We start from the raw sequence: 27,951 nt of genomic DNA on the forward strand, positions 1-27,951 counted from the left end.
TTAGCAATGAGTTGGAAAACACACAACACCTGACTGTGGATCATGTGACAAATTCCTCCAGATGTTTTTGTTTTCGGGTGTGAAAAAACTACAATTAAAGTAATTGCAGGAAACTAGAAGAAGTGATGATGACAATCTTTTTTGTTATTGGTCCTCTGGAGCAGTGTGTCTTTTGTTGCAACAGGAAAAGTATCATTGAGAGGAGGGGAACAGGTTGACAAAAACTCAGTACAAGAAAAAAGGGAACATGTGGACACTAATGAATCCTGTAATAGTCTGCACCGGTTTTAGACGCACACACAAACTATGATTATGCTACTGTACGGAAGCATAAACTGATTCCTCACACAAATGTGATAGTGGTTTATTAAAAACATGGTATAAATAAATATGACACTTCTTATACACATCAGGTTACATCATTCAGATGAGACTGGAATACACTGGATAGACACTTCTCTTCAGTACAAAATTATTTCATAACATATTTCAGTAGTTTTCTCATCTCCCTTAGCTTGCCAGGACCTGTCAGAGCAGTATGTTTCATTTACAGCAGCTACATCATTACAGTGTAAAACCACCAAGGCTTAAAGTAGATTATGTCAAGGAACAGGCTTATCAGAGGTAAATCATTAGTATACATACCAGCACTATATTCAGTCAAAGAACATCTCAAGGATTTGTAATTATTTTCACGAAAGGACTGTCAGTATTTAAAAAAATGCACTTCTTGTGCCTGTCTGTTTAAGGATAAGCTGCTTGATGTCCTGAAAATTATGTGGAACCACCAAACTATTCAACAGTAGGTTGTTGTAGATATATTACATAATGAACTTAAAATAAAAATTGTAATCACTGAAGTGAAATCGGGTAAATTACAGTGTAGATTTGTGTCATCCTTAAGGTCAGGGCGTTGATTTTTTTGTACACACTTATTTAAATAATACAATAATAAGTATGATTAAAAAAACTGAAAAACAGTGCTAATATTTTAAGCAGTGGGATTTGTTTACGCTATTAAAAACGTTTTAATAGTTGTACCAAACAAACCATTTCAATGTCTCATTTCAGTATTCAGCCATTTGTGACAAAACTGTCTTTTATCATATTGAAACCCTGTAATGTTAAACAAAGATCTCAGTGATTGACAAAACATGCAACCCTCATTAAAGGTAACATGGAGTAAAGGACTTAACAAAATACCTGAGTTAAAAAAGTTTATATACTATGATATATAATACACAACAACAATATAAAATATGCACAATCAATTGAAATGCTTCGACTTTGTGCCAGTGTCAGTCTTAGTAATTCACAGTTTCAAGCTGCTACTAGCACCACCTTCCACTCTGATGATCATAATAACCCATAATGGAAGAGATTTCATCGTGCATGAGGACCAGATAACAATGTGAGTGATTACCAAACACAGGTTACAATTGACCACAATGATGATCACTTTATAAATGTTCAATGCTGAACAAATTCTGTCCCTCCAACTCAATATACAGCAGTGGTTGTAAACCACTGAGACTCAATAAAAGGGTATCTGTTTTATCCTTACTTAAAGCTGCACCAATCATTTTGGGGCCACTAGGGGGTAGAGCACCTCAAAACAAGCTAGCACAAGCTTGACATACAGTTGTTGGTCTTTTGTTTTAGTTCTTTTTTTAAACCGTTATCAGAAAAAGTCCTAATTATGCATCTAGCCAAGAGTGCTTCATTATGGCCATATTGGGACCTTTTGGATTAGCCCATATCAACTCTCAGACAAAGCAATCTTGGTCTTTACTTGCTAACAACAAGCTAAAAGAAGCTAAAAGGCTCCATGAAGCTGAACAGTTGGAAATGTAAGGTTTGTTACTACAAGTAACACCTTAAACAAGATGCCAATTTGTTTTGGTATGAATAGAAAAAAAGATTAATTAATGCAGCTTGAAGACAATTTATTGCCACCCTATTTGAGCACACAACCACTTTTTGTTGTCAAAACAAGTAACAGTATTTTGCAGAGGATATAGTTTCCAGTCGGCTAGTAAAAGCTCATACCCAGTACTGATTCATCTGCAGAGTGGGAGTGGTGGTTCTAATCATTTCGGAAGACGATGCAGGGGAACCGTTCTTCCAATAACTTAAAAGTATGTTAGAATCAACAGTGTTATACGCCGAGCCCTGATTTGTCGTCAATAAGCGATCAAACAAGGGGCTATTTGGGCAGCTGGGGTTTAATGGAGTGACAGTCACCGTGGGAACTGTTGGGCTCCTCTGGGGTTGACCATGGTAGGACTGACTGCTTGGAACATCAGTGGAAGCGGTCTCTTTTGATGAGGAAGTTCTCCGATGCCTGTGGTGTCGAAGAAAGACAACCAAGACTACGAAGATGATTATAAGCAGCAGAAGTGCCAGCAGCGGTAAGATGACCAGGAGCGGACTGGAGGTTTTTTGAGGGTAGGACTCTACGCGTACAGGTGTGTTCCTAAACGGGAAGTCCTCTGTTCCCTGCGCGGGCTTGCCAAGAGTCGTGCTAAATATGCTAGTTCTGTTGGAGTTTCCCCATCGGTTGCGTGCCTTGACCTTTTGCTGGTTTTTGCTTGTTTGCTGGGTGGAGAGGAAAGCTGTCGACAGGACGGGCGAAGCAGTCCCATTTCTGGAAGTGTGGATTGGAGTCCGAGGAACAGATGATGTGGTTGGAACGGGACTCTTTGTGGTTGAAAAAAGTGCTGCATCATATGGCACAACTGTAAAATGGAACTCGCCTTTAGCAGGTTGGACGTTATCAGCTTTCAGTACGAACACCAGTGAGTCATTTAGCTCTTGAACTCCCGTCATGTTTGCATTCAGCTGCAAGGCTACCATCTCCTGCATCACCTCCTGAAAGGTGAAGGACTCAGCCGGTACAGCTTTCTTGGACATTTTAGGTTTTGTCCAAACAACCTTCCCATACTTAGGATGGGAAATAATTTCAAATGTAGGGTCACTATTACTGATATTAGCCAATTCAGAGGCATTAAGAAAGCCAGCGTTGAGTTTGACAGCAATACCATTTGGAATGCTAAAACCTTTGCCAACCTGGATTAAAGGTCTGACTGTTATGTTAAATACTTGATTGGTCAAATTTGCCTCTGAAGTGAAGGCAGTGAATACAAAGCTATCCTCTGCAGAGGATAGGGAGATCATGTGGTAGGACAACCTTCCAGTCTGTAGATCCTCCTGTTCAAACGTTGTCACCTCTTGGTTGTCCTTCAAAAGCTTGCCAAAATGTGGAGGCTTTGTAATCTGGTAGTGTATGGTGAAGTTTCTCCCATTGGTCTCAGCAGCAAGGTTGTGTTGGGTCAGGGATACTGAAGTCTTGCCTTGCTCAAGTGTCAATCCAGTGTAGTTTACTAGAGAAATTGTGATTTCCGTCACTTCTAGGTTAAAGAGTTTATATATTGGTTTATGATGGCCATCCGTCACACTGAAGTAGAACACCCCTGACACTGAGCTTCCATCATGGATGAAATAGACACTTCCATTGTTGATTTGGGCTTGAGTGAAGGTCTCAACCGACTCATTCAAATGTCCTCCAAGAGCTAGGTAGCCATTGTTTGGCTTGCTAATCACAGAGAACTTTATATCACCGGGAGGATTGTCCAAATCTTCAACTTTGAGGTTCTCAGGCCTGAGGGCAACCGTATCTCCTTGTACCACCTTCAGACTTGGAGCTTTGGTTTTTAGCAAAGGTGGCTGATCGTTCACAGGTGTGATAGTGATGTTAAAATACTCCTCAACGATATCAATGTCATCTTGAGGACGCTGAGCAGTTTTCCCCTTAGGATTTAACCATGTACTGAATACAAAAGAATCATGAGTTGTCTCTGAGTTGTCGTGCTTGTAGGTAATGCCGTATTTGTTAACGATGAACTGGGAGAAGTTAGGTTTCTCTTTGGTGAGGTTTCGCTCTCCTACCACTATGACACCATGCTCAGGCAGAGAGGTCACCTGGAACCAGACCTCATGGGAGCTCCGCTGAGGTGTCGGCAGCTTGGACATCAGGTTAGAGGCATCCAGCTTGGATTCATCGATGATGACACTCTCCCCTTCAGTTACCTCAGCACCTAGCACCAAGCAAAACGAATAACACTTATCACCAAGGACAACAGTGTTAGATGTTTTAAAGTAAAAACAAACACAAGAGCATAGTAAAAAAAAAATCTAGCCATTCTTCTCTAGGGATGGGAGATTAAATGGCAGTTGATGGCTAAACAGGTATTTTTGTAAACATTGTTTTTTCTATGCCATTTTGGCCTTTTGTCCAAACAGTGTTTTAGTTCACTGAAAACAATGCTTTTGTATGCTGTTTCTAGTGTTGACATGTCGTTTTTGGCTTGTAGTTTCAGAGTGTGCGCCAATATGTTCTTGGTGAGCTGATGGGTCCACCAATTTGTTCCAGACTGAAGTATTTCTGCTATTAAATCAAAAAGGAAGACATTTGTGGTAGCCAGTAGATAAAGCCTACTGGCTTCGGGCATCTCATGACTTTACCACTAGCGCCATTTCAAACTCAATATTTGTCATTTTCATTGAAATATCTCATCAACTACTGGATGGATTAGCAGGAAAATAAGTATGCACCTTTAATATTACCATCAGTGGGAATTGTAATACCTTTGACAATCCATTAACCTTTCATATATCATATGTTTCTTTTAAAATAATATTATTCCTATCATCTTATCAGCTCTTGCTATACTGTTCTTCATACCTTTGTTTGCGAGCAAGACTGTGCTGTGTTCAGGTCCGGTATTCTCATAGGAAATGTCCATTTTGAAGGTCTGGCTGTCCAGAGTTGTAGGCAATGATGCCACAGAGAAGGTCATGGAGTCCATGGCTTCCCAGCCCACTGACTCGATGGGGGTTTGAATGAACACGACTTCTTTCCTGTCCACCTAGAGTAAAAGCCACCACAGATCTTTCAGAGAAACCACGATCCAAAATCAATTCACATCAACATATTTGCACAACATGCAGATTAGCCATCCTTAAAGTGAACTAATGGCTCGATCAACTGTCAGAACAGTTCAGTAGCCTAAATCACCGTTCTGAAAGATGTAAAGTTTGTATAGAGCCCATTATTAATTTAAATCTGAGATGCTCAGCAGTAAATAAAGTGCACAGAGCTTCACAGCTTTAACTGTGTCAGAACAAAACCATCAGCAATAATTGATTGCATAAAAGCCTTACAGTACATGGTCCATTCAGCTAAAGAAGTGCAAAGTACATTTATTGAATGAGGATGCAGACTATCTATTATTCATTCCATGAAAATCTCCAGTTCTTCACTCACCATGTCTTGTGTGAAAGTGGAAATATCCACTGTTGAATTGTCAGGTTGCCTCGTCACCAGACGCCCAAGTTTAGGCTGCCGAATCACACTGAATGTAATGATGCGGGTTGAGGTGTTGCTAATATCATTGGTCACTGCTTGTAAGTCCTCATTGGTGATTGCAGTTGAAGAGCCTGTGGAAGAGACGTGAAATTAAATCAAGAGTAATGCTGGTGAGTTGGCTTATATAATTGATCATCAAACTATATCTGTCAAGAAAATTAGCTGTATTTGTCTGGTGTTCAGTTTAGCTGTCACCACGCTGTTAAGATCTGTTGCTGCATCAAATGTTGCAAGTTTTCCCCTCTGGAAGCGTTTCACATCTTTTTGACACCACATTATGCAAAGAAACGCACTGGAATAGACCGATGGGAGCCCTTTGAAGTGTCAAATTAAAGCGGCACTGCAGACATCACAGGCTTTTACACAATGGTCCAACTGCAGTGCAGGCTGTTATATAAAATCCAAACAAGAAATTAAAAGTGGATCAGCTCCTTGAAGGCACGGAAATCTTCCACTTGGGGAAAAAGTAAAAAGAGTAATTTTCTGTGCATGATGACGGGGAGTACTGTGAGCGTTTTTTCCTCTTAACATGAATTACAGAAGATTTCCATAGATGTGCTGCCACTAAGAAGATCCTAAAAAAGAGTGCCGATAAACGATGAAAGGCAATGATGAAAAGGGGCTCAGCACAGTGAATTCATTCATCACATATCGTGAGCACTCCCACCATCCATGACTGTCTCTCATGGGAAATGAACCTCTTAAGAAGGGAGAGGGAGAAACCAACTTTCTTGTCTTTTCACAATGAAAACCTGTCCTGCTCTTAATCGGCACATGATGTGTTTACTATATTGTCAGATATTTTGTTCAGGATTTTGTGATGGTAGTACATAGAGATGTACAATGTAGAAAGGCTCACAGGCATCTAATTAAAATGCCAAACACTATTAAAATACTTCTTCACAGGAAGTCCTGTAGTTTAGTCTTTGCGAGTCTAAGTGAGCCACATTGGGAATTTGAGAGGGACAAATAATGTGTGAAACATCCTACAAACACAGTGCTCAAACAACAGGCCACAAATATTCCCCAACTAAAAGTCATGTTTTTGAGGCATATGGGATAATATCTTTAAAATTATAATGATGAAAAGAGATTAGAAGGATAAAGCAATTTGGGAGCGTGATAATCCATATTAGAATATCATTAAGGTATCACAGTATTCTTTTTCACATTTATTTTCTTCCTAAAATCTTTCTTTTCAACATTATTATTGTACTATTGTGTACCACAGTCCAGATGAAAGAAGATCTTAATAAATGAAAATGGTCAAACTTTCTTCTAGGATGGTTTTAGAAAGATTGTGCTACAAGAAATTAGCATCCAAGTGCTTGGCAGACTTGTATTGGTGATTTGTTGTGGATGTAAGAAGGCTAAAAGGAAGGAAGACCTGCAGACAATACTGCTGAGAAGTGTACTGCTGTATCCAATTGAACACAAGTCAATCTCTTTCTCATGATTGTACTTGTACTTTTCTTTTTGGAAAATAAACTGAATTGATTACTGCACCATACACTTTTCAGAAACTTAAAGTCCTTTGTTAAACATAGATTTAAATTCTCGGGCGTACACTTTTGACACCAAATCTACACCCTTAGTTATCCCCATATTTAAAAATGATCACTTCTACCATCTGTTCATGTCTCCATTTGGAAAAACACTTAAAAATAAGAAGTTCTGTGCATTCAAAAAGATGTTGAAGGAAATGCCATGGTATTTCCAGGCAACACCACAATGAATGGTTTCAGGTAAACGCTACATAAGGCATATGAAACCATTTCGTGAGGAGTCTTTGCACAGAGAGTTAAAGATTCTGCAAGAAGAAAGGAAAACATTAATCTCACCTCCACTGTGTGAAAGTGTTTAACGTCACCCCTCACCCCATCAAAACCCTTTATTGTCAGTTAAAGCCCCCCCCCCCCCCCTTCTGCCTCGCCTGGCACACAGCACCAACAGGGCTGCCTCAGACAGACAGTGGCACAGCTTTTCAAGTACCCACTCACCCTGTGGCGGGGGAGATCAGCGGAACGTGCCAGTTGGCAGTTTGCTGCCTTCACAATACCCTTCCATTCTAATTCACAAACCAGACCACTGGAAATCTCGGGGAAATCGTGAAATGCGTTTATGGACACAGACAAAAACCAGCATGCTAATAGTAGCAAAGTGTATATCAAAACATGAAGCAATGTCTGAGGATTCACAAGTCTGGTATTAGTGTAAAGTAATGACAGATGGAAAGGTGCTGAATTATTTAACTGAAGGGATTCTGAGCTAAGACTGTAGAACATACAAGCAGGGTAAATCCTACTAAATACGGCAAAATGAGAGGAAAAGCGCACACACACAAATCTCCAGCTGAGCCGTAACAATGAAAGCAGAGAAGAGGAAATCAATACAGCTAAAAATTGCCTCTGAGAGAGGATGACTGTGGGACGGACAAAAATAAGTGGTTTCAGTTCATCATGAGAGCAGCCGATTAGTTTCAACATGAACAAATCTGGTGATCTCATATTGGGAGAATGGATAAAACACAGATACAAAAGTATAGGCAGAGCTTGAATCATTTAAAAAGCAAGTGTGGTTTGTACATGGGAAGAGGAACAATATCAAAGAGAAAGACTAGCACATTGTTAGATTTGTTTGAGTTTTTAAAACTATTGAACATTATCCTGAAAGAATAGGCTCTACTCAGATCAGAGGGGGATGTACCTGGAAACACCTTAATTGGACGGTTGTTCTCTAAGCTGAGAACTAAGGCTCTGGCAGTGATGCTGAAGATCTGCCTGGGAGTGAAGTTCACACCATCGTTCACTTGGAAGTTGAATCCTCCAGACATGGCACCTGGAAATGCAATAAAACAAAACAATTAAAAGCTGTTAAGAAGACTGAGAGGGAAAGTTGATGGATGACTGTTGCAAGGAACAAACAACATCTTAGTTTTGTTATCAGCTACGTCTGGTTTCTGCAAAATGTGCAAAAAAAAAGCACTAAGTCAGCGTTCCTAATGCTAGTCTCTCAAGAAAAACTGCAATACAAGCTAAACATGATTATTCTTAGTCAACAATGGAATAGATATGCTGAACTAAACATTTGTTAATAATTGTGTAGGTGTGTTTAAAAAATAAATGCATTATTCAACATATTGGCTAGGGTAAGTCTCTTACACACGATGTGATTGCTACATTTCCTGTTGGGACAAGTACAGAAAGAAAGAAGTGGATAGGAATCAGAACAGTAAGCAGAAACCCGATCTGAGACTGATAACATCAAACTGAGTTCCCAGACTATTTTTGTCTGTATTAGTGTTGCAAGAAATCAAAAATACAATTGTTCTTGCAGATGACTATGCTTCAATGTGAGTTGTGAAATGTAAAGCATATCAAACTTTAAAGAATTGAAAACAGCATCTTCTAGTGGACGTAAAAGGTACAACAACTTTTCTATTATCAATATATATTACAGTATGGCTGATGCTCAATACCATGTTCCATTTTTCAACTTTCATGACATCAGAACCTCACATAAACTAAACAAAAATATCAAATACATCTTATTGTTTGTTTTCAATACCATTTGTTTGAATCATTCATTTGTACCAAAGAATGACAATATGATATCAGTAAATTAACAAATACAGATCTACTGAATGTATCGCCCGTATTTGGCAAATGGGATTTTCCTCTTCGAGACTGTTGTCAGAAAAAACAACACACACAAAAACCTGTTTTTAATATAGGTTTTGTAATTTTTAATTTGGGGAGAGACCCATTATATAAGTCTACAGCTTCCTGACCCCTCCTGTAAAACCTCTTTCACTTATGTTGTCAGTTGTTATGCTATCTGTAAATGTAAAATGCAATTCCTGTTATCTCTGATTACAAATGTTTCTTCTCCAGCCCTGTGTGGTGGTAATTCTTCAGTAGGTCATAGAAAACAGATTGCACCTTTGTGAACAAACAGCAGCTGCCCCTGATCGATGTGAGCCTGGGTGAAGTTGAGCAGGGCCTTCATGGGGGCGCTCTTCAGGGCCAGGTGACCGTTGCTGGGGGGGATCACCATGAAGTGCAGCTCCTCGGGGGGGGAGTCCCGGTCTTGCGCTCTCAGATCCTCCGGCCTGATCTCCATCACCGAGGACACCCAAACCTGGACACAAGATGGACAGGTACACAGGTGTCACCTTTAATCTCTGTGAAAATATAGACCTCCGGGGAAACATTTTGTCTGACAGGATGTGGGGTCAAGATAACAACATCTGCCAGTTTGACATTTATTTTGATGGACGTTATGAAATACTGTCATATTTTTCCCAACATTGGGACAAAAGACCTGCATTATTTATGACAGAACAGGATCATTACTCATGTACCTCAGTTTTTTTAAATGCACATTTATGTAACACCTACATTCTGCTCAGATATAATGCCATTGAAAGGAATCATGACAATAGAAGGCCAACGTTAACAGCTCTGATGATGAATGACGTCCTCATTCATCACCACATACAATGAACCCAGGATGCTGTGGGTGTGAGTCCAGCTCCAAGGCTATTTCACATGTTTCTCTCTCCTTTTCTTGTCTCTCGTCATTTTCCAACTGTGCAGTACAGCATTAAACCAAGCAGAACTGCCATCAAAATAATCTCCTGATGAGGCATCTAAATACGGTGAGACAATAACAACCAATGGAAGAATATCACTCGAGTCCTGTTCAACAACATCATTCGAATAAGGGCCATCTCAGGACTAAATATAGCGGTGCACACTGTAGAACAGAGTTGGGTGTGCTGCAGTGTTGGTGAGGCACAGTTAAGATCCTGCTTCCATGAAAATTCAAAAGTCTAGAGCTAACACGAAGCAACAGAGGAGCTCATTGACACACAGAGCACAAAACGACTGAAGCGCGCAGACACTTGACAACAAAGCACGAGTCTCTATTCTCCGGGCCGGAAACTATGACATAACATGTCATTGTCCCTCACACAAGTTATGACTCCACTGTAATTACTGAGGAAATTCAAAGGAAATCATGAAAATATGGTAATCTGATTTCTCGATAGCTTTTGACTTGTCATAGTAGAAAAAGGTTATTCTAATAACATTCACAATAGTGCCATTATTTTCAGTTATCTTATTAAGTCGTGACACAAGGCCACATAGTATTGTTGAACAATGCATGCTTCAAATCTATGATTACATACTATAGTATGCATATATAGGTCTAAATTAGTGTTATTCATTTTGAATGTCATATTAGTTGGTATGAAAAGCACTTTTTCTTATTTTTGGTCACTAAGGGTAATGGGAACCAGTTAACACTGAAAGAAAATAACACATTTAGCAGATACAAGGCAGCATTATCTCTGATTTTGAGTTATTCTGGTGAATGTGATTCAATATCCTTTGAACTATGTATTAGTCTCCGTTGAATCCTGAGTGAGATGGTGAATAGTGAGATTTTGTAGTTTTTGGCTCAAAACAGCTGCCTGCTGTGGCTGGAAACAATGTTGATAGGTAAGCCAAAACCGTAAAGTTGTGGGCTTAAAAACAAAAACAATGATGTTCAATCAATCAATGTTTATTTATATAGCCCAATATCACAAATATTACATTTGTCTCAGTGGACTTCACAGTTTGTACAGAATATCAGTATGGCAATACGACACCCATGTTGTGTAGAGTTGAGGGGAACCTCAGGGATGTGAGTCTAAAGGCTGTCAATAAAATGGGGTATCTTTCACGTCACCCATCTACATCTATTATAGCATCTTAAATACATGTTAATGTTTGGTCTCAAAAACCACACCGATTGGAGCTCAAGGACTGGATTGTATCCCTATATACAGTATCATTAGACCAGGGGTGGCCAACCCGCGGCTCTCGAGCCGCATGCGGCTCTTTGCCTGGTTTCATGCGGCTCTTCAGTTCATATCGAATTTTATATGTGTGAGTTTGGGGGAGAGACACTGACTCCTGACTAGTGTTGCACGGTGTACCGATACTTGAAAGGTATACCGCGATACCCTGCCGTTAAAAACGTTACGATTCCTCCGTTTCATTAGTATCGGTACTTTAAGAATGATGGGGGAAAGTACTCCGGTGAGAAAGCGCCGTTTTAATAAGAGCCGTGTGTGTTGAGCGCTCTGCTTCCAATCCCTGCACTGCAGCCGTGCCTGGAGTCCCTCCCCTCTCCAGCACGCTCTAAGTCCCTCCCCTCTCTCGTGCACGCGCTAGCTGCCAGAGCATGTGAGAAAACGAGAAGCATGGCTGCAAGTGGGAGTGCAACTGCCGCTGCGCCTCGGCTTGTTGACAAAAAAGACGCCAGAAGCGAAATTTGATGTATTTTAGCTATATCTCTGAAAGTTAGGGCAAGCCTACGGACACCACAAGGCCTGTCTGTAAGAAATGTATTAATTTTATTTAATAGGAATTCTTGTCATTTATTTTTATTTATTGTTCTCATTGTTTAAAAGTTTGTGTTATGGTTATGGTTCTGGTGTGAAATAAAGCACAATAATTACATTTAAGACTGTTTCCCTTTTTTAAGAAAAGTATCGAAAAAGAATCGGAATCGCAATTCTTGACTTGGTATCGGTATCGAAACCAAAATGTTGGTATCGTGACAACACTACTCTTGACAGTTAAACCTGATATTTAGTAGGTCTGTTAAGTATTGAATGCTGATCCTTCTGACGTAATTTGGCCGGTCAAAGTTGTTTGGGCTCGGATAAAATCACTCCGTTACTTTCGTCCCGTGTTACTTTTGTCCCGGCTCTCCCTACGTGTGTATGTGTGGTGTCAGGTGTCAGTATGAGAGGATGACAGCGCGTCTAATTTTGATGTGGCCCAAGAACCAATCACAATAATACCTGCGATGCAGAGAACCAATCACCTTTGAGGGGGGGAAAACCTATCGCTGATTAAACACTATCCAGTGTTTCCCCTACCATTGTCTTGGAGGGGCGCTGCGCTCCGCCAACGGAGCCCCGCGCCCCCCTGAAATTCAAGGTGTTTAAAAAAACATATATATATAATTTTTTTGAATATATATATAGCGCCAAATTGCAAATAATCTATAACTACTGTCACTTTTCACATTGAAAATGTGCTCTTTTATTAAATAAACTAAACGCTTTCATTTTAAGTTGTGAGTTTAGTGTTTTTGACCCTAAGAAACACTGATGCATTAATCAATAACAATAATCCACAGCTCCTCTTTCTGCTCCAGAGGATTTAAAAAAGAAATATCCCAATGCCACAAAAATGCATCAGTGACGTGGTTGAAATCTTGTCTCCAGAAAACAAAAAACTGAAACAAGGGGTATCAGTGACTGTGTGTTTGATGTGGCTCTTTGCAGTAACATAGAAAAAATGTGGCTCTTAACCTCTGACTGGTTGGCCACCCCTGCATTAGACGGTCCTTTTTTCAATAGTGGGTGTCCTTTTTAGGCTGTTTTTCTGTTGTGTGTTGTCAGCCACCAGATATTAAGTGTATTATTTATAAACTGTGTGAGCACAGTAACATCTCTCTTCAAACAGGAACTAACAAGTGTTTTACTTCGCAAGTTTCCACTGCTGCTCTCTGAATGTTAGTTTACGTGATAAAGGTCAGTGATCACAAAATGCAGAATTGGGCAACGCAGCGAGAGGAGTAATGACGGCAACAAAAAATGCTACAAGAATGTAGAGCCTCTCACAAGTGTGAGAGAATCTGAGGACAGGTTTTACCTTTTTTTAAACTCAAAATAGTGGGGGACAGTGGAGTTTAAATGGCCCTAACATTATGCTAAAAGGACAAAATGAAAGACTCAGGTGTAACTAGAAGTGAGCTGGCCTCTCACTTACGCTGTAAGTGTTACTTACTGGAACAGAAGCACGGGGTACTTTTTTAATAAGCACCTGCAAACCCACACACTCACCCACCACATGGGGACGCCACACACATCACACCACTCCCACAGCATGAAGAGTTCCCATATGAGAAGACTTGTGAGTGTGTGTTCATCTACTCCTCCAATAATCCCCCTTTAACAGGAAGTCACAGCGGGATCCGTCTGGGGAACATCAGTGTGACTCAACAAATTCAAAGAAAAGACACATGAGATCAATTTGCACCAAGAGCCCCTTGGAGACAAGATCAATCCCTCAAACATGACAAGATGTCTGCTGCTTGTCATGCTCAGCAGGTAGCGTTAGTGATGGAGATGACAGTCAGGTTTCAGCAAAACAAACTTCACCACGCTTTCATCTTTGATCTTCTTTAAAATAATTCCTGTGTGTCTCCGTCACTGCATAGCCTCGAATGTTTTGATGTTTATTTGTTGAACTGTTAGATTGGTGGTTTTATCCAACCTGCTCAACATAACATGAATAAATCTAAAAATGAAATTATTTAAATAGACTGATTCCAATCACATGTTACTTGGTCTGAAGCCTTCTCTTGATGTAAGGATGTCAATTAAGATAAATACAAAACTGAATTAAATGAACTTTAAAACCGGAACAGTTAAAAAAAAAAATGTATATCCATCGAAGCAAACCACCACAGACAACAATAAGTCAAAGGTCATAAATTATTGTACCGCCACAACTACAAAACATTTGTAGTGGTTCATTCTGCATTACAAAAAGGATAACTTAAGATCTTTCTTGGCATGACAATCTTTCGTCGTTTAACCCAGAAATGATTTGATTATGGTTGTGTCTGTAGTTTTAGTTTTTGAGCAGCAGATTTTTATTTGATCTCACAGTTAAGCATGTGCAATCTTATATAACATGTAAAGAAAATCGCTGTCACATTACTTTTAAATATATGAACATCAAAACTATAACTTTTGAAATATTATTTGGGAATTAATAAAAGGTGAGTGTAGGAAAAGCTCTCCATATGTTCCACAGTATAAATTTATCTTGAGCAGTGGCAGAGAGCCACCTTGTGGACAACATTAAGATAAAATCAAATCATATCTAATGAGTACATTTAATTGCAACCTGTCATCAATATGTGCAGACTTGTTTATCAGTAACCACCAAATATAATAAACAGCTCATTTTCAAAAATATTCTTCGGGTTTCTAATTAATGACCTTTTTAATTGAACTGAAGTTCTTTAGTGCTGGGAATTTTAGAAATCACTATTCTGTGAGTCTGCAGGATCCCAGAAGAATTTGAGGCATTTAGGGCAAAGCTGCACAGACAATAGAGACCTATACTTTCCAGCTGGACTCCTCCCGACTAAAAGTCAGGTCTGCTCGGCAAATTCGACTAAACACATCAACTTCATCCTACTTTACTTTCCCAAATGACAGGGATTGTGAGTAGAAGAGCTTTCCACAAACAGCAGCAGGGTTACTTTGACTAAGCTCATATTAAAGAGTGATTTGAAATTGAGGAAACTGGTCTGAACTGGGGAGACGTGGTGACAATCCTTTCTATTTCCAGCCCATGCCATCACTCTCACTCAACAAGGATGCCTGTGAAATTGACAAAATTCAAGCGACACATTTTTCTGCAGCAAGACCTTCTGTCATGTAATGCCTGAGAGTTATTTTCCTTTCATATAAACAATTTTGTATTCATAAGAAGCCTTTGAAACAATGTGTAATCAACGCATTATATGTATAAAAAGAAAGCCACTTCAATTCACTGAAGCAGCATTGCCGGCAATCAAACCACTAATTAGTAGTGTTTCATTTGAAGACAAGCAACATTTGAACACCTTAGAGACAAAAACATGCTTTCCTAACAAAAACATACAGCTCCAAATGTATGTAAAAGTCTGTTCTGTGCAGCCTGCCCCTCTGGACCCTTCTCCGCATAGCAGACATAGTTCCCCTAATCCAGCCAGCCAGCCATGGTAACGTGCAACACTGCCCACATGAGCATTGTCTCAAAGTTATGCTGCCAGATCTGAGTTTAAATATAGAGCAGCAGTGGCGACTCACCCTGAGGACCCTGTTGGCTGTTATAACAGGAGGCTCGTCGTTGACAGCTGAAACCTGGATATGCACCGTCTGGGCCGCACTCTGCTTCCTCAGGCCCGGGTCGTTGGCCATCACAGTGAAGTTGTCAGCTAAGGTTTCACTGCTGTCGTGAACGTAGTAAATGAATTCCTGTTCCACCTAGTTAAAGATAATGAAAATGATTAGGGAGCACACAAGAATAGAACTGCAAAACCAGTAAATAACACAATAATGATTAAAGACTCTCAGGCCAATACTATTAGTCCATGTCAGCACATACATAGGCTATAGGAACGAAACAACTCAATGCATTTGACAATTTTACTAATTAATTAGGAGCACAAACCCGACAGGAGCAAGGCCGAGAGATAACCAGAGTAGTGCCATTTTATCCTCATTTTAATTTGGTTATTTAAATATGGATGATTTAGGTTATAGACATTATAGATAAACCTGTAGTCATGAGCCTTGTTGCTTTAGTAGTGCAACCATAATAAATACAACAATATTTATACATGAATGAAGCCTTCAAATGAAATGATATTTACATTTTTCGAGAAAACACCCTCTCCAATAAATTATTCTATGCCTGTAAAATGGCAACAAAAAAATGACCTCTTTGTGTTTTGTGTTGAGGGCATGAAAAATATACCACTACACAAAATAGGAGTGTCTCACCTGCCTCCTGGTGAAAGAGGTTATGGCCACACCGGTATGTCGAGAGTGCTCAATGTGACCGTGCTGCGGGGGCTCAGTCAAACTATACAGGAAGTTGTTTCCAGAAAAGTGTCTGTTGGTGACTTTGAGCACATCTTCAGTGAGAGCCTTGGAGGCGCCCTCGTTCAGCGTGAAATTGAAGACTTGAACTGGGATGAGGCGTGGGATGATGTCAATAGACATCCTAATGCCGTTGACATCAGTCACTCCGTTGGTAGCATCGAGGATGAAAGTGTCGTTCATTTTGTTGGGCTCCGCCTGCATGTACTGGATGTTCCCGCTGTTAATGTCCTCTTGGGTAAACGTCCTGACAGGGGACTGTTTGGTTCCGATGTAGCGCTCCTCCGCATCGGTAAAACGCCGGATAAAGCCATGAGATGGGGCTAGCTTGACTTTGAATACAATCTCAGATGGCAGGTTGTCTTCGTGAGTGACCTGCAGCATTAGAAAACATATTCCCAGGTTACATTGAAAATGTTCTGTGCGTCAGTAAGGTTTAATTTCTATTTTCCTCTAAATGTAACTTGGCATCATTTGAGAACAAAGACTGGTAAGCCTTATGTTTTGAGTTTTTAAGAAGCCCTGAAAACCAAAGCAGTACATACTGCTCTTTTATTGTAATATTAATGAAATATGTTTTTTTGTATTATAGTTTAGATCATGACAGAAACCATGTTTAATTATGACACCAAAACAACACCACAAGAAGGTTGTTATAATGTTTTATTTTTAGAATAAGCTACAACATTATAAATGAAACATTGTGCTCAGATCCTATGCATACTATTATTAGCATTACATTATGTCACGTCTTTAAAGAAGAGGTTTAGTGACCACTGAACAAAAATAACTTTAAAAAACGTAATTAAAAAGTCCAACTTGCCATGAGTAGAATAACTATAGGCGCGTTCACACCAAGTACTTTTCCCACAAAGGTTCCTGAGAACTACGATTTAGTTGCGTTCACACCAAAAAGTCCCAGGAACTAAATTAGTTCTAGAGAACCATTTTTACCCCCTTTTCAGTCCCTGCTAGAGAGCAGGGACTTTCGTGGGAGAAACATTTTCCTGTCTGATTGGCTGGGCGGAATGCAAACCACGCCCCGTCAAACTCCCAAAAACATTTGTGAAGCCGCCATTTTATTATCCTCGCATTGCATCATTAGCATTAGCATTAGCCCAGCGCAGAAATGCAGAGAGACTAACTTATGACAACACAAAATAAAACATGGGAGCGGTGGAGATGAGGAGATGTCGGCGTTCTGGCCGTTTACTCGGAAGGCTGCTGGGAGTGAGTCCTAGCAGCTTCTACTGAAGCCAGTCCCTAACTCCGGGGACTTCCGGCCGGGGATTTTGGGCGGCAGTATACGCCGTGAAGTTGTTTGCGGCCTGCCAGTAAACCCAAATCAGAAGAAGTGACGTCAGCGGCTTCATTTGCCTAATCCACCCCCAGGAACTAATTTCCGGTGTGAACGCGATATGTACTTAGTTCATGAGAACTAAAGAGTTCTCAGGAACCTTTGTGGGAAAAGTACTTGGTGTGAACGCGCCTATTGGTATTAGCTTTTAAATTTGCTACATATTAATGTACCACATTATAAATTGATGATCAAAAGTCTCTTTATCTTTAATGGAACACTCACCTCTAATTTGGCTTCGCTAATCTTCACTGGTTTCCCCTCTTCCACCAGTAGGATGTTGTGATGCAGCACAATGGGTGGCCTTTGATGACTTTCTAGGTACACTTTCACATTGATCCTCACTGCGAGTTCAAGACCTTTTGCCTTCACTGTTAAGTTGAAAAACTCGGCAACATGTTTGATGTCATTGTGCCGATAGGACATTATCCCATTCTTGAAGTCAGACAGTGAGAATAACTCCACTTCTGTTTCATTGCGATAAAGTCCTCCATACTTGGGGGCCTCATCCAACTTGAAGACGACCTCCTGGTCATCTCTGATATCCAAATTTGAAACAATACTGAAATTACTGGTGGAAAAGGTTACCGACTGGCCCTTCTGAACCATTAGGCCAGTATTGTTGCCAACTTTCAAGAAAGCGTCCTGTGCACTGATGTCTAAAAGACTCGATACAAAGTGTTTTCCATCGGAGACAAAGAGCACAAATCTGCCCATGTTTACACCTTTGTGAATAAACAACACTCGTTTGTCTTCCAAATCCTTCTGTCGGAACTGGAACAGCCGGTGAGAGGTGTCATTAACGAGCACTAGATCTCCCATCGGGATTCCACGTCGAGTGTAAATCAACTGGCCATCATCAAAGTCAGAGTCTGCATCATGATAACGCAAATCATCTATAGTGAGTAACTTCTGTCCATTCTTTACTACTAGGAAAACTTTATCAATAACACGTACCGGCTTTTGGTCATTAACTAGCTGAATTGATATGTTAAACAATCCTTCTTTGGAACCAAATTCATCTTCTGTGATTGAGGATTTAAATTCTTGGCTGGTGGAGGCTATAAAAGTGAAATCATCTTGAGTTGATTCACTATCATCATGGATGTACATTATCCGTTCCTCCAATATATCCTGATTACTGAAGGTTAAGATGTTGTCGTAGCTAGCATTGGAATTTGATCGAGTAATACGGGATAGCTTCCCATGTTTTGGGCTGCTTATTACTGTGTAGAACATATCCTTTGTACTCAAAGTCTCTGCAAACAGAGCATCTTTTCTAATAAGTTTGCTTTCTCCCTCGCTAAGTGAGAGTCCATCATTTCTCATAAACACGCTGTTGACATCAGCTTTAATAGTAAACCGAAAGTCATAGTTTTGTGACTCAGCATGTTTGGAAACCAGCTGAAACTTGAACCTGTCACTTGTGTCTTCATAAGGCCTGTCAACCAGCTCGTAATGTACTTTTTGATCAGTTACATCTCCTTGGCTAAAGGTTGAGTTCTTGGTCAAGATAGTGGTGTCGAGCAGGAGCTTCCCTTTCTTCGGTGTGGTGAGAATCCGAAAATAGAGGTCATCCTCTGAGAGTACCACACCTTCCGCAGTGGCAAAAAGATTGTCTGAGTCCAGTGTCACTTTTCTAACTTTATCCATATCCATTATAACATTCCTCACCAGGTGGTACTTCACCCACTTCACCGTGATTGGAAAAAGTATTTCAGTGGTTGCCCTTGCAGCAACATGAACTTTGTTCTTAAAGTAATCGGTCACGTTGGACGTCTGGACTTCTTGAAAAGTGCTAACATACCTTAGTCGCCCTTTTTCAAGAAGTCTTTGAGAAAATGAGTCAGTCTGCCTCCATTCACCGCTTGAGTGAAGCCTCTGGAGTTCTCCATACTGAGGGGGTTCAATTATATCATATCGGATGTCAACTATTTGTTTTATAGCATTTGTTTGCACAGCCAGCTGTTTTAAACCAAGTATAGCTGACTCTCCTTGAATGATCTCAAGGCCTGTGTTGTTGGCAATCTTATACTCCAGTGCTACAGCCATGACCCTTAAAACCACAGTATTGCTAACTTTTTCCCCATCGCTAACTCTAAGGACTATTCTTGAGTTTCGAATTCCTGTGTGAACATAGAACACCTTCTCTGCCTCCAAGTCTAGATATGAGAATGAGGGCACTGACTTGCCTGGGTTGTTTTCAATCTCCAAATATCCTGCATCAACATTCAGGTTTCCAAGCACAGAAAAGACAAGGTTGGTGTAGTTGCTGTCAATGTCTGTGGCCCTCAGAACATCAGTGGTGAGGCGTTTCTTTGAGTTCTCCAACAGCACAAAGAGATTACCTTCAGGGAGACTCAATTCCGGTGCATCGTTGGTAGGTGTCATAGTAATATTGTAACGGTACAATTGGTTGCCCTTCAGATAATCAGGAACTTGCTTTCTACTACTTGAATAAATTGAAAACATGAAGAAATCACCTGGTTCCTCGGAGCCTCCATGGATATACATCACTCTTCCATGCCAAAGGTCCAACATACTAAAGGTGTTCTTCTCTTGGTCCTGGTCGACATCAAGCCTTATCTGACCCCGAATTGGTTGCTCCCGAATTTGGAACACAATCTGAGACTGTCGAATGCCAAGCTTCTTGAAGTCTAAGAGCACCTTGATGTGTTTGGCCTCGAGGGATGCTCGACCACCTTCAGGGACCACAAGGTTTTTGAACTGCACAAAGTTTGAGCCATACTTTCTGTCCAAGCCCTTTGCAAGGGTGGAAGTTTGAAGCGATGGTCTTGGGGTTACCAAGTGAAAAAGAGATCCTGCAGCACTTGTTGGACTCACAGTGGTTGATGGTTCATGTTCTGTCTCTGGCTCACAACCAACTGAGATATCCTTGGTGACTACAGCATTGGAAAGACCTGTTTTCACTCTGTTGACTTCAATGTTCTTCAGACATCCTTTAAAGGAACCTCCTCTGACACGCTTACCAGACACAGAGACAAGCCCCACCTTTCTGGCCTCTGATCTGGTGCCGTCATCAATACCTCCAACGAAAAGAGAACCTTTAAGCTGAAGCCTCTTTGACTGGGAGCTAATGCTGCTTTTCACCATCTCTCCATCAACAGTAAGCTCGAGGCTTTCGGATCTGAAATGCAACTTCAAAGTATGCCATTTCCTGTCATAAATTGATGTAAGTGATCGAAGCTCGGTTTTGGTTCCACCTTTCCCAACAATGGCCACTGGCAAACCTTCCTGAATCTCCACAGCCAGGAAGTCTCCCTCTCTGGCTGAACTGTACAGGATAATTCCCTCTTTGGCTGAAGTGTGCACGACACACTCAAAAACTGCTTCCTGCCGGGTGTTCCAGGTTGGAAGAGAGATGTAAGCCCTGGAGCTGAAGAAACTGATAGGGTCCTCCTCTGTGGCAAAGAACTGGGGACTACAGCCTAAAGAAACCTCATGGACATTCTTGAATCCGGTATATGGCCTCAGTGATGACAACAAGTCATGTTTATTGAAGACCACCTCGTCCATGCAGCCTCGGAAGCCAATCTGGTCTCTGGGTAGGTACATTTTGTCCAGGCCTCCTGAGCCTCCGACAAACAGCCCATCCGAAATGTCGAGATTATGATTGGAGGCTGGAATCTTAAAACCAGTTTGAGAGTTCTTGTCCACAGTCAGGGTTACGTTGTTCTGCACATGGCGAACCTCCACGGAGTGCCAGGCCAGGTCGTTGAGCTGGGTGCCTTTCTCTGACTGTAACTGTAGCTCCCCTGATCCGAGGTCAAGCTTCAGCTAAGAGAAGAACAAAAAAAAAAAAGGATTTTTAATTAATTACATTGTGTCAAAAGGTAAATTCACATACTGATCTAAAGAATAATCCATTTATCATTTTAGAATACACATTCATTGCTATAATCCTTGCAACATGCATTTACGAATGGCATTGTTGAATAGTTGGTCCACATCGATTTAATCATTATTAGATTAATTGCTTTGGTTACCCCTTAACTTTTCTTCAAAGGTCCTCTTGATGTTAACAATTAAGGTTTTGAGCAAAATGTCCAGAGAACGTTTGAATGGATTGAAGTTAAACTCGGTCAACATTCAAAACTACTTCAGTTGAATTGCTAATACTTTAATGATGCTTTAAATATTCAGCATTATTATGATGACATACATTTCAACATCACTGTAATTTACAGTTTGCTACTGTGAAGTATGATTATAAAAATACATGTATGTTAAAAATAATATTGATATCATTAGATATAACCTATGACTTATAATAATTAAATATGAACTGTAGACACTGTGACACCTGGAAAAGGAGACACCGGTTGTTATTTCAGTGAGCGTTGTCTGTGATTTAAAACAGGAAGAGAGCTATTATTTATTTTCCTTCAGCTATGTCCGCTGAGCATCATGTCACCATCTCCAACTAATGCTGCATTGAGATGACATGCTTGTCAAGACATGCTGGCTGTTGGGTCCCTGCTATTCAGGCAAGGGTTTTCCAGGGAGAGGCGCTCAAGTCTGATTCACATGGAATGAGACCCCAAGCCTGAGGATAACTTGTGCGATTGAACGTAAAATGATTTGGTGACCTGTGCTAGTTTAAGGAACAGAGAAGAGCAGTTCACTCCTCGTGCTCACTGAAGTACAACACTGCAACACAGTTGTCAGTGTGATTTATTGCCGGTAGCAAAACTCTAACAGAAATAGATGTTCTCAAGTTTGATGCACAAAGCTAGAATTCATATCTCAGGAAAGACTGAGTTTCCCATGTATGTGTTTGCATATTAAAAAGGTTTTCTTCAGTATGTTTATCTATTCTTTATGTTGATTTGCAGAGCAGCTTACTGGATGCTTTAGAAACAGTCTCCAGGTGACAAATGTATTTCACTGATAAATCCTCCAAGCAGGGTTTGTCTTGTAGGCTAAAAATAGTTCACCCGACTTGGCAAACGTGTATTAAATGTCATGTTTATTTATTTGGATAAAGCGCAAGATTCCATTTTTTTTGTAATACTGACACACAGTTTCGCTTGAATTTAACAAGCTTATTAATCTATGAAATAATTGCCTTGAGAAATAGTGAGAAACATATAATAAAATTAAATAATAATACAATTATTATCATTTCAGTGGCATCTCTTTTGAGTGAATAAAAAGCACTAAGCAGACTCATTTATGTCTGTACATAAGAACAGTATTTGAGCAGGTGACAATGTTAATAACAAAAGGACTGGACCAAAAAAACACACCTCTTCAGACTGGCTTTTAATGTGTGAATTATGTTGTGTTGCTGTTTTAATATTTTTTTATTTTATTCCCTTTTTATCACCACTGTCTTTGAGCACCTGAAAAAGCGCTTAGAAATGGAATGCATTATTATTATTATTATTATTATTATTATTATTATTAAGTAAAGAATGGCCTCTTTACACTAATATTGTTTATAATGTTGTATAAAGAGACAAAACATGACATTTAAATGTGTCTCTTTGGGCTTTATGACATTTTTCCAAAAATTGTTGACATTTCATGGACTAATTCACTCATAAAAATGTATCATTGTCAAAATAATAATTAGTTGCAGGCAGCCATATATAACATTGTGTTAGTTATTTATAGCACCAGAAAGCAAGCATGTGCATAAATACAGAAGTAAATTATTCAATTGTTGGGAGGCAAATGTGTGTTGCACTGGGATCAAGTCATAAATCATATGGCTGACATAAAAAGTACAATAGCATAATGATCACACACAGATGTGCTGCTTTCATAATCTCCTAGTTTCCACTGTGACAAGTGACTGGTATGGAGCTAACATTCAGCTCGCACTATGCAGGCTTATCTTCTTGTGTTACTTTATGGAGTGACTGACACTGTCAACTGTGACGGAGCCATAGCTTACGGTCTTCAGTGTGTGTCTTTCTCGACGCGTGCATGTGGTCAAGCACAGATGTCAGTGTGTATTGTATTCCTTTACATATATGCGTGTGTGCATGTGGGTGCTCATGTATGCATGAACACATATGCTCATGTGCTCAGGCCATGGATGTACCCACCTGCAGGCGACCAGCATGGAGCTCTAGTAGAAAGTAGTCGTTCTGGCCGGCGGCGAGAAACAGCAGGCCGTTGGTACTGGAGGTTCGAAAGCGAATGCGAAGCGTGTTATGGTCGGACGACTCTGTTGCCTTGAGCTGTACAAAGCCGTCACCGTAGAAGGAAGCTGTAGAAAGAGACATCAGAGAGGGGTATAGAGGGGTATTTCAAAAACAAACAGAGACAAGAGGGAGAACATATGTATCCAAATGTGGTGTTCACTCTCTTTTGCAGCCTGTTAAATCAAGGCTATACACTCCGAGTATGAAAGAGAACTGCATCAGAGAGTAAAGTAGCAAGCTGAGGAAGTCAAGCATAGTGGTCCTAATAAAGGCAACATGTGACATTTAGATGTAAAAGTCAGCTAATTATCATTCTGGTTGTTCTTTAACTCTGGAGCAGAGCCTGTTTACATGGAAAACACACACATATATAAACACAGGGCTTCATAACGCACACTCACACGCACAAATTATACCTCACCAGATTTAAAAGGATGCTTGTTAGATCCTCTGCTGAGCTGAGCCTTCCTGGTGGGCCTGCTTTGTTTATACCATGATGACTTACATGCATTCAAGTCCAACAAATGTGCAATTATGAAGCACTTACATGTAGAATAATCACCACCTTAAGGATGGAACAAAACTCCAGCCTGTGCATTGAGAAAAAATTGCAGGTTTCTATCTCTGAAAGTCTGTATTTTTAAGAGAAAATCCACAAAGTGTCCGAAAACGTAGGAATCACATAACTGAATTTTAAGAGTATTATTTTGACTTTAACGCCACAACAGGAGCTAACAAACTGAGGCAAAGGATGTGGAGGTGAGCTTGGAGGGAGTCGGACATGTTTGGGCCTGCCCTGCCCTGACAGGAACCTTCAACCTGAACATGAAAGGCTCTGACGTTTCCACATTGTCCGTGGCCTCATGTTCCAGAAACAACGTGACGGACGGTCCCAGCTGTTTCTTCTACCTCACCTCCCAGCCATCTCACATCACCCTGTAATCTGGCCTAACACACTCTGAAGCTTTCTCATCCAAGCCTTCATGCCCAGGCACCACCAGTTCAGTTTTTTAATGAGCTCCAGAGCTCCCACGCATATTCAAAAGGCTAACAAACATCTTCTCCCGTGTGAACAAACATGTCTATTGCACGTTTGATTGGTCTGTGAATCATGACCCAGGGCAGGACTGTAGTGCTGCTAATGTGCCAGAGTGACTCACACCAAAGGCTATATAGAGTTAATGTGAGTTAATGCATTGTCGTTATTCCTGAAAAGAGTCAATGCACTAATGGGTTCTTTGCAAATCCAATCCGTATTATTAACTGTGCAGTACAAATTAACTCAATTAAAGCAGTTAAGCATGAACATTTGCCCTTTAGCCACATTGATACACAGTCAGCCATCAACAGGGGCTGGTTGCAGAGGGATGAAAAACAAAATCAAAGTAACATGTTACTTCAAATACTTTTACTATCAAATATTTTTAATTAACAGCAAAGAAAAATACACCTAATAAGCAAAGAAAAGAGAATAAATGCTTAAGCCCAACATACATGTTACACTTCATCCCCTGGGTTTTCTCTTAGTAATTGCCTGAATTCAATTCAGTCTTTGTGCATCACCCATATTTACAAAATATATTTCTGTTTTGGTGTATTTAAGATACCTTTCTTACCCATCTTTGTAATCTGCTTTTCTTTTCTAGACAGAAAAACAGTCAGTTTTAACATTGAAGAGACAATTCCATATCTTATTTGGGCAAATTAAGATCATTTATAACATCATTTTACATGCAAATATCAAGTTTTCTTATTCAACATGTTATTTCATCTCTTCAAGTCTATCTTTTCTCTGAATAGATTTAGCTTGAGAAGGGACTTGGTTGGTTAATTAATTATCAAAAATAGAAATTTTCTATTAATTGACTAATACATTAATCAACTAGCAGTTGTCAGGCCTTTAACTCTTTAACGTTATTATAAAAAAACTAAAAACATGTGCCTGTATTTTCATCAAAAGTCAATCATGTATTTAACCCATTTAAATATATTTGTAGTCAGACAGCTTTCTTCCATTTTAAGAAGCTAGCCTCTTTTCCAGTGAAATTCACAAAAAAATAACACGTTTAGTACCAATTCAAATATAGAGTATGTAAGACCTCGGCAGGGAAATCAAATAAAGGCCACACAAGCTTGAAAATGTTTCCTCTAAAGATCTTAAGACCAATGTATTTGCATCAATAGATATTTATTTATAGATACAAAAATAGCAGTTTTCCGTGATTTTTGTTTAATTTTAATAAACAGCCCTCAACTGACCAGTCTAATGTATTGTGCCTTTAGCAATTGTTAAATACAGCTGGAAATAAACAAATTGATTTTCCAAAGGCACACAGCATCACTCTTCACTCTGACCCCAAGTCAGACGCACGGAATTTGTTGTCATTTCTCATTTAAACGTCATGTTCATTCGTCTGACTGGATCTTTGTACTTAACAGGGAGGAAGCATTTTCGAAAAACTGCAATGACAGTTTTCCCTTAAATTCACAAGGGGACATGCATGCTCAATTGTATTTTCGTGTCATCTCTGTGATGTTAAAGTCACATGATTGAACGTCATGTTTGGTTAAAACAAAACCCACGGTTTACTGGATTCTTTGAAAGCTGTATACAAATGGAAGACACATTTCAAATGTGGCCTAAATGACATAGTCAAAGGCTATGGATATGTAATATGGATATTACTCGAGAACAATACCCACGCACTCATGAACATAGCTGTCTACACCTGACTGTGGTTGTTCTGTAATCTGCATGTCTGCAGGGGCGGTTTCTGTGGGTCAAGGACATTTTTTGGTGAGATTTCACAAACCTTTTTTTCAACAACAAAGCCAGTGACCTTTTAGTGAACACCCGCTTGCAGTTAATTTGAGGGGGGAGACCAGTGCTTGACACTGCCTGTGTGCTTAGTTTATACAACAGATCAGAGATGCAACTTGACTGAAGTGCCTCTCTGTTTTTTAGTTGACTGTCATCATGCCACTCAGTTGATGATGCATGGTCAAAGCATGTGACGTGGCTGTTTTCAGCAAAGGCTAGTTTCATAATACTAAGGGTATACACATATTCTGAAATCCATTGAAGTAAAACAAATGGCTACACTGTAGTTATTTTTTCAATGAAGGATATGGTGAGAATGAGTCACAATGAAATAATTCCTGATCACCCCCAGGGGCCGAGCCTGGATGAACATTGAATTTAGATGACACAAGCATGGAATCACATCAACCAGAGGCTAATGAATACCCTCATAGATGTAAACAATGTACATCTGAAGCTGTGACTCATTTAAAACATATTTTTCCCTTAAGATCTCTCAAAGCAGCTGTCCATTGTTTTATTTATTTATTTAATTGTGCCATTATTGCCACAGTCCTATTGTTCTACAGGCATCACAGTCCCATTTCTGCTGGCTACTATAATAACTCGTTTGGATGAACATTGCAGCCAAACATCAACCACCCAGACCCCATTCACAATGTATTCACTTCTGTTGAGGTTAACATTAATAAGGACCTGTGAACCACTACAGCAACTCAAAATCACGTACAGAAAACATTTAACAATCCTGTGTAAGGTGACACTACAGCCTACTTTTAGATGCATGCTCATGATGATACAGAAATAGTGCTGCAGCCTACTCATGAAGGAAATCCCATCCATCCAAACGAAGTAGGAGCTGTTTTTTTCAATTCGTTATGACCATTGAAGATGGTAGTTATCACCTTGAAAATCTTAAGTCGCTTTCAGGGTGAAACAATTTCCTCTGTAAACTACAAACACCTGGAAGAAATTCGTCTTTGGTAACTAATAGCATCTTATGGCGTCAGTATTAACAATTCGGAATCAAAAGAGCCACCATTTTAGTTTATCTTTCATTTGTTTTCATTGAAAAAAAAGTCGAAAAGTTGTTACCTCCCGACGCCAGCTCGAGCAGGAGCGAACACCAAAGCAGACCGCGGAGCCACAACTTCTTCTGGGTGTTTTTCACAACAGAGTCCATCTTTCTTCTCCCGGTGGAAACACGACTGTTACCGGACATGTACGGTTACATATTTACAGGCCTGTTTTTCACTGGATCACGCTTCAGTACCTTTAAACACAATAGTTGTGCGTGTTGAATCTGTGCAGCAGCAGACCCTGCACTGAACTAACTGACACCGACGTAGGTCCTCGCTAAACTCCGCCTCGTGTGTGTGTTTGTGTGTGCGTGTGTGTGTGTGTGTGTGTGTGTGTGTGTGTGTGTGTGTGTGTGTG

The 27,951-nt window shown here is 40.0% G+C and overlaps 1 protein-coding gene across 1 annotated transcript; it reads right to left on the reverse strand.

The window, feature by feature from the left end:
- Positions 1-348: 348 nt before the first annotated feature.
- On the reverse strand, positions 349-27,865 carry cspg4ba (chondroitin sulfate proteoglycan 4ba). Its single transcript, XM_079687608.1, has 10 exons — positions 27,610-27,865; positions 23,595-23,758; positions 17,743-21,315; positions 16,062-16,535; positions 15,366-15,542; positions 9,370-9,568; positions 8,135-8,266; positions 5,327-5,499; positions 4,745-4,928; positions 349-4,097 (listed from the first exon to the last, which is right to left on the reverse strand). Exons 1-10 carry the CDS (start codon positions 27,734-27,736, stop codon positions 2,044-2,046), a joined length of 7,257 nt encoding a protein of 2,418 aa, XP_079543734.1. The 5' UTR covers positions 27,737-27,865; the 3' UTR covers positions 349-2,043.
- Positions 27,866-27,951: the final 86 nt, after the last annotated feature.

The sequence above is a fragment of the Notothenia rossii genome (assembly GCF_949606895.1).
Source record: "Notothenia rossii genome assembly, chromosome: 6".
In the NCBI taxonomy this organism is placed as follows: domain Eukaryota; kingdom Metazoa; phylum Chordata; class Actinopteri; order Perciformes; family Nototheniidae; genus Notothenia; species Notothenia rossii.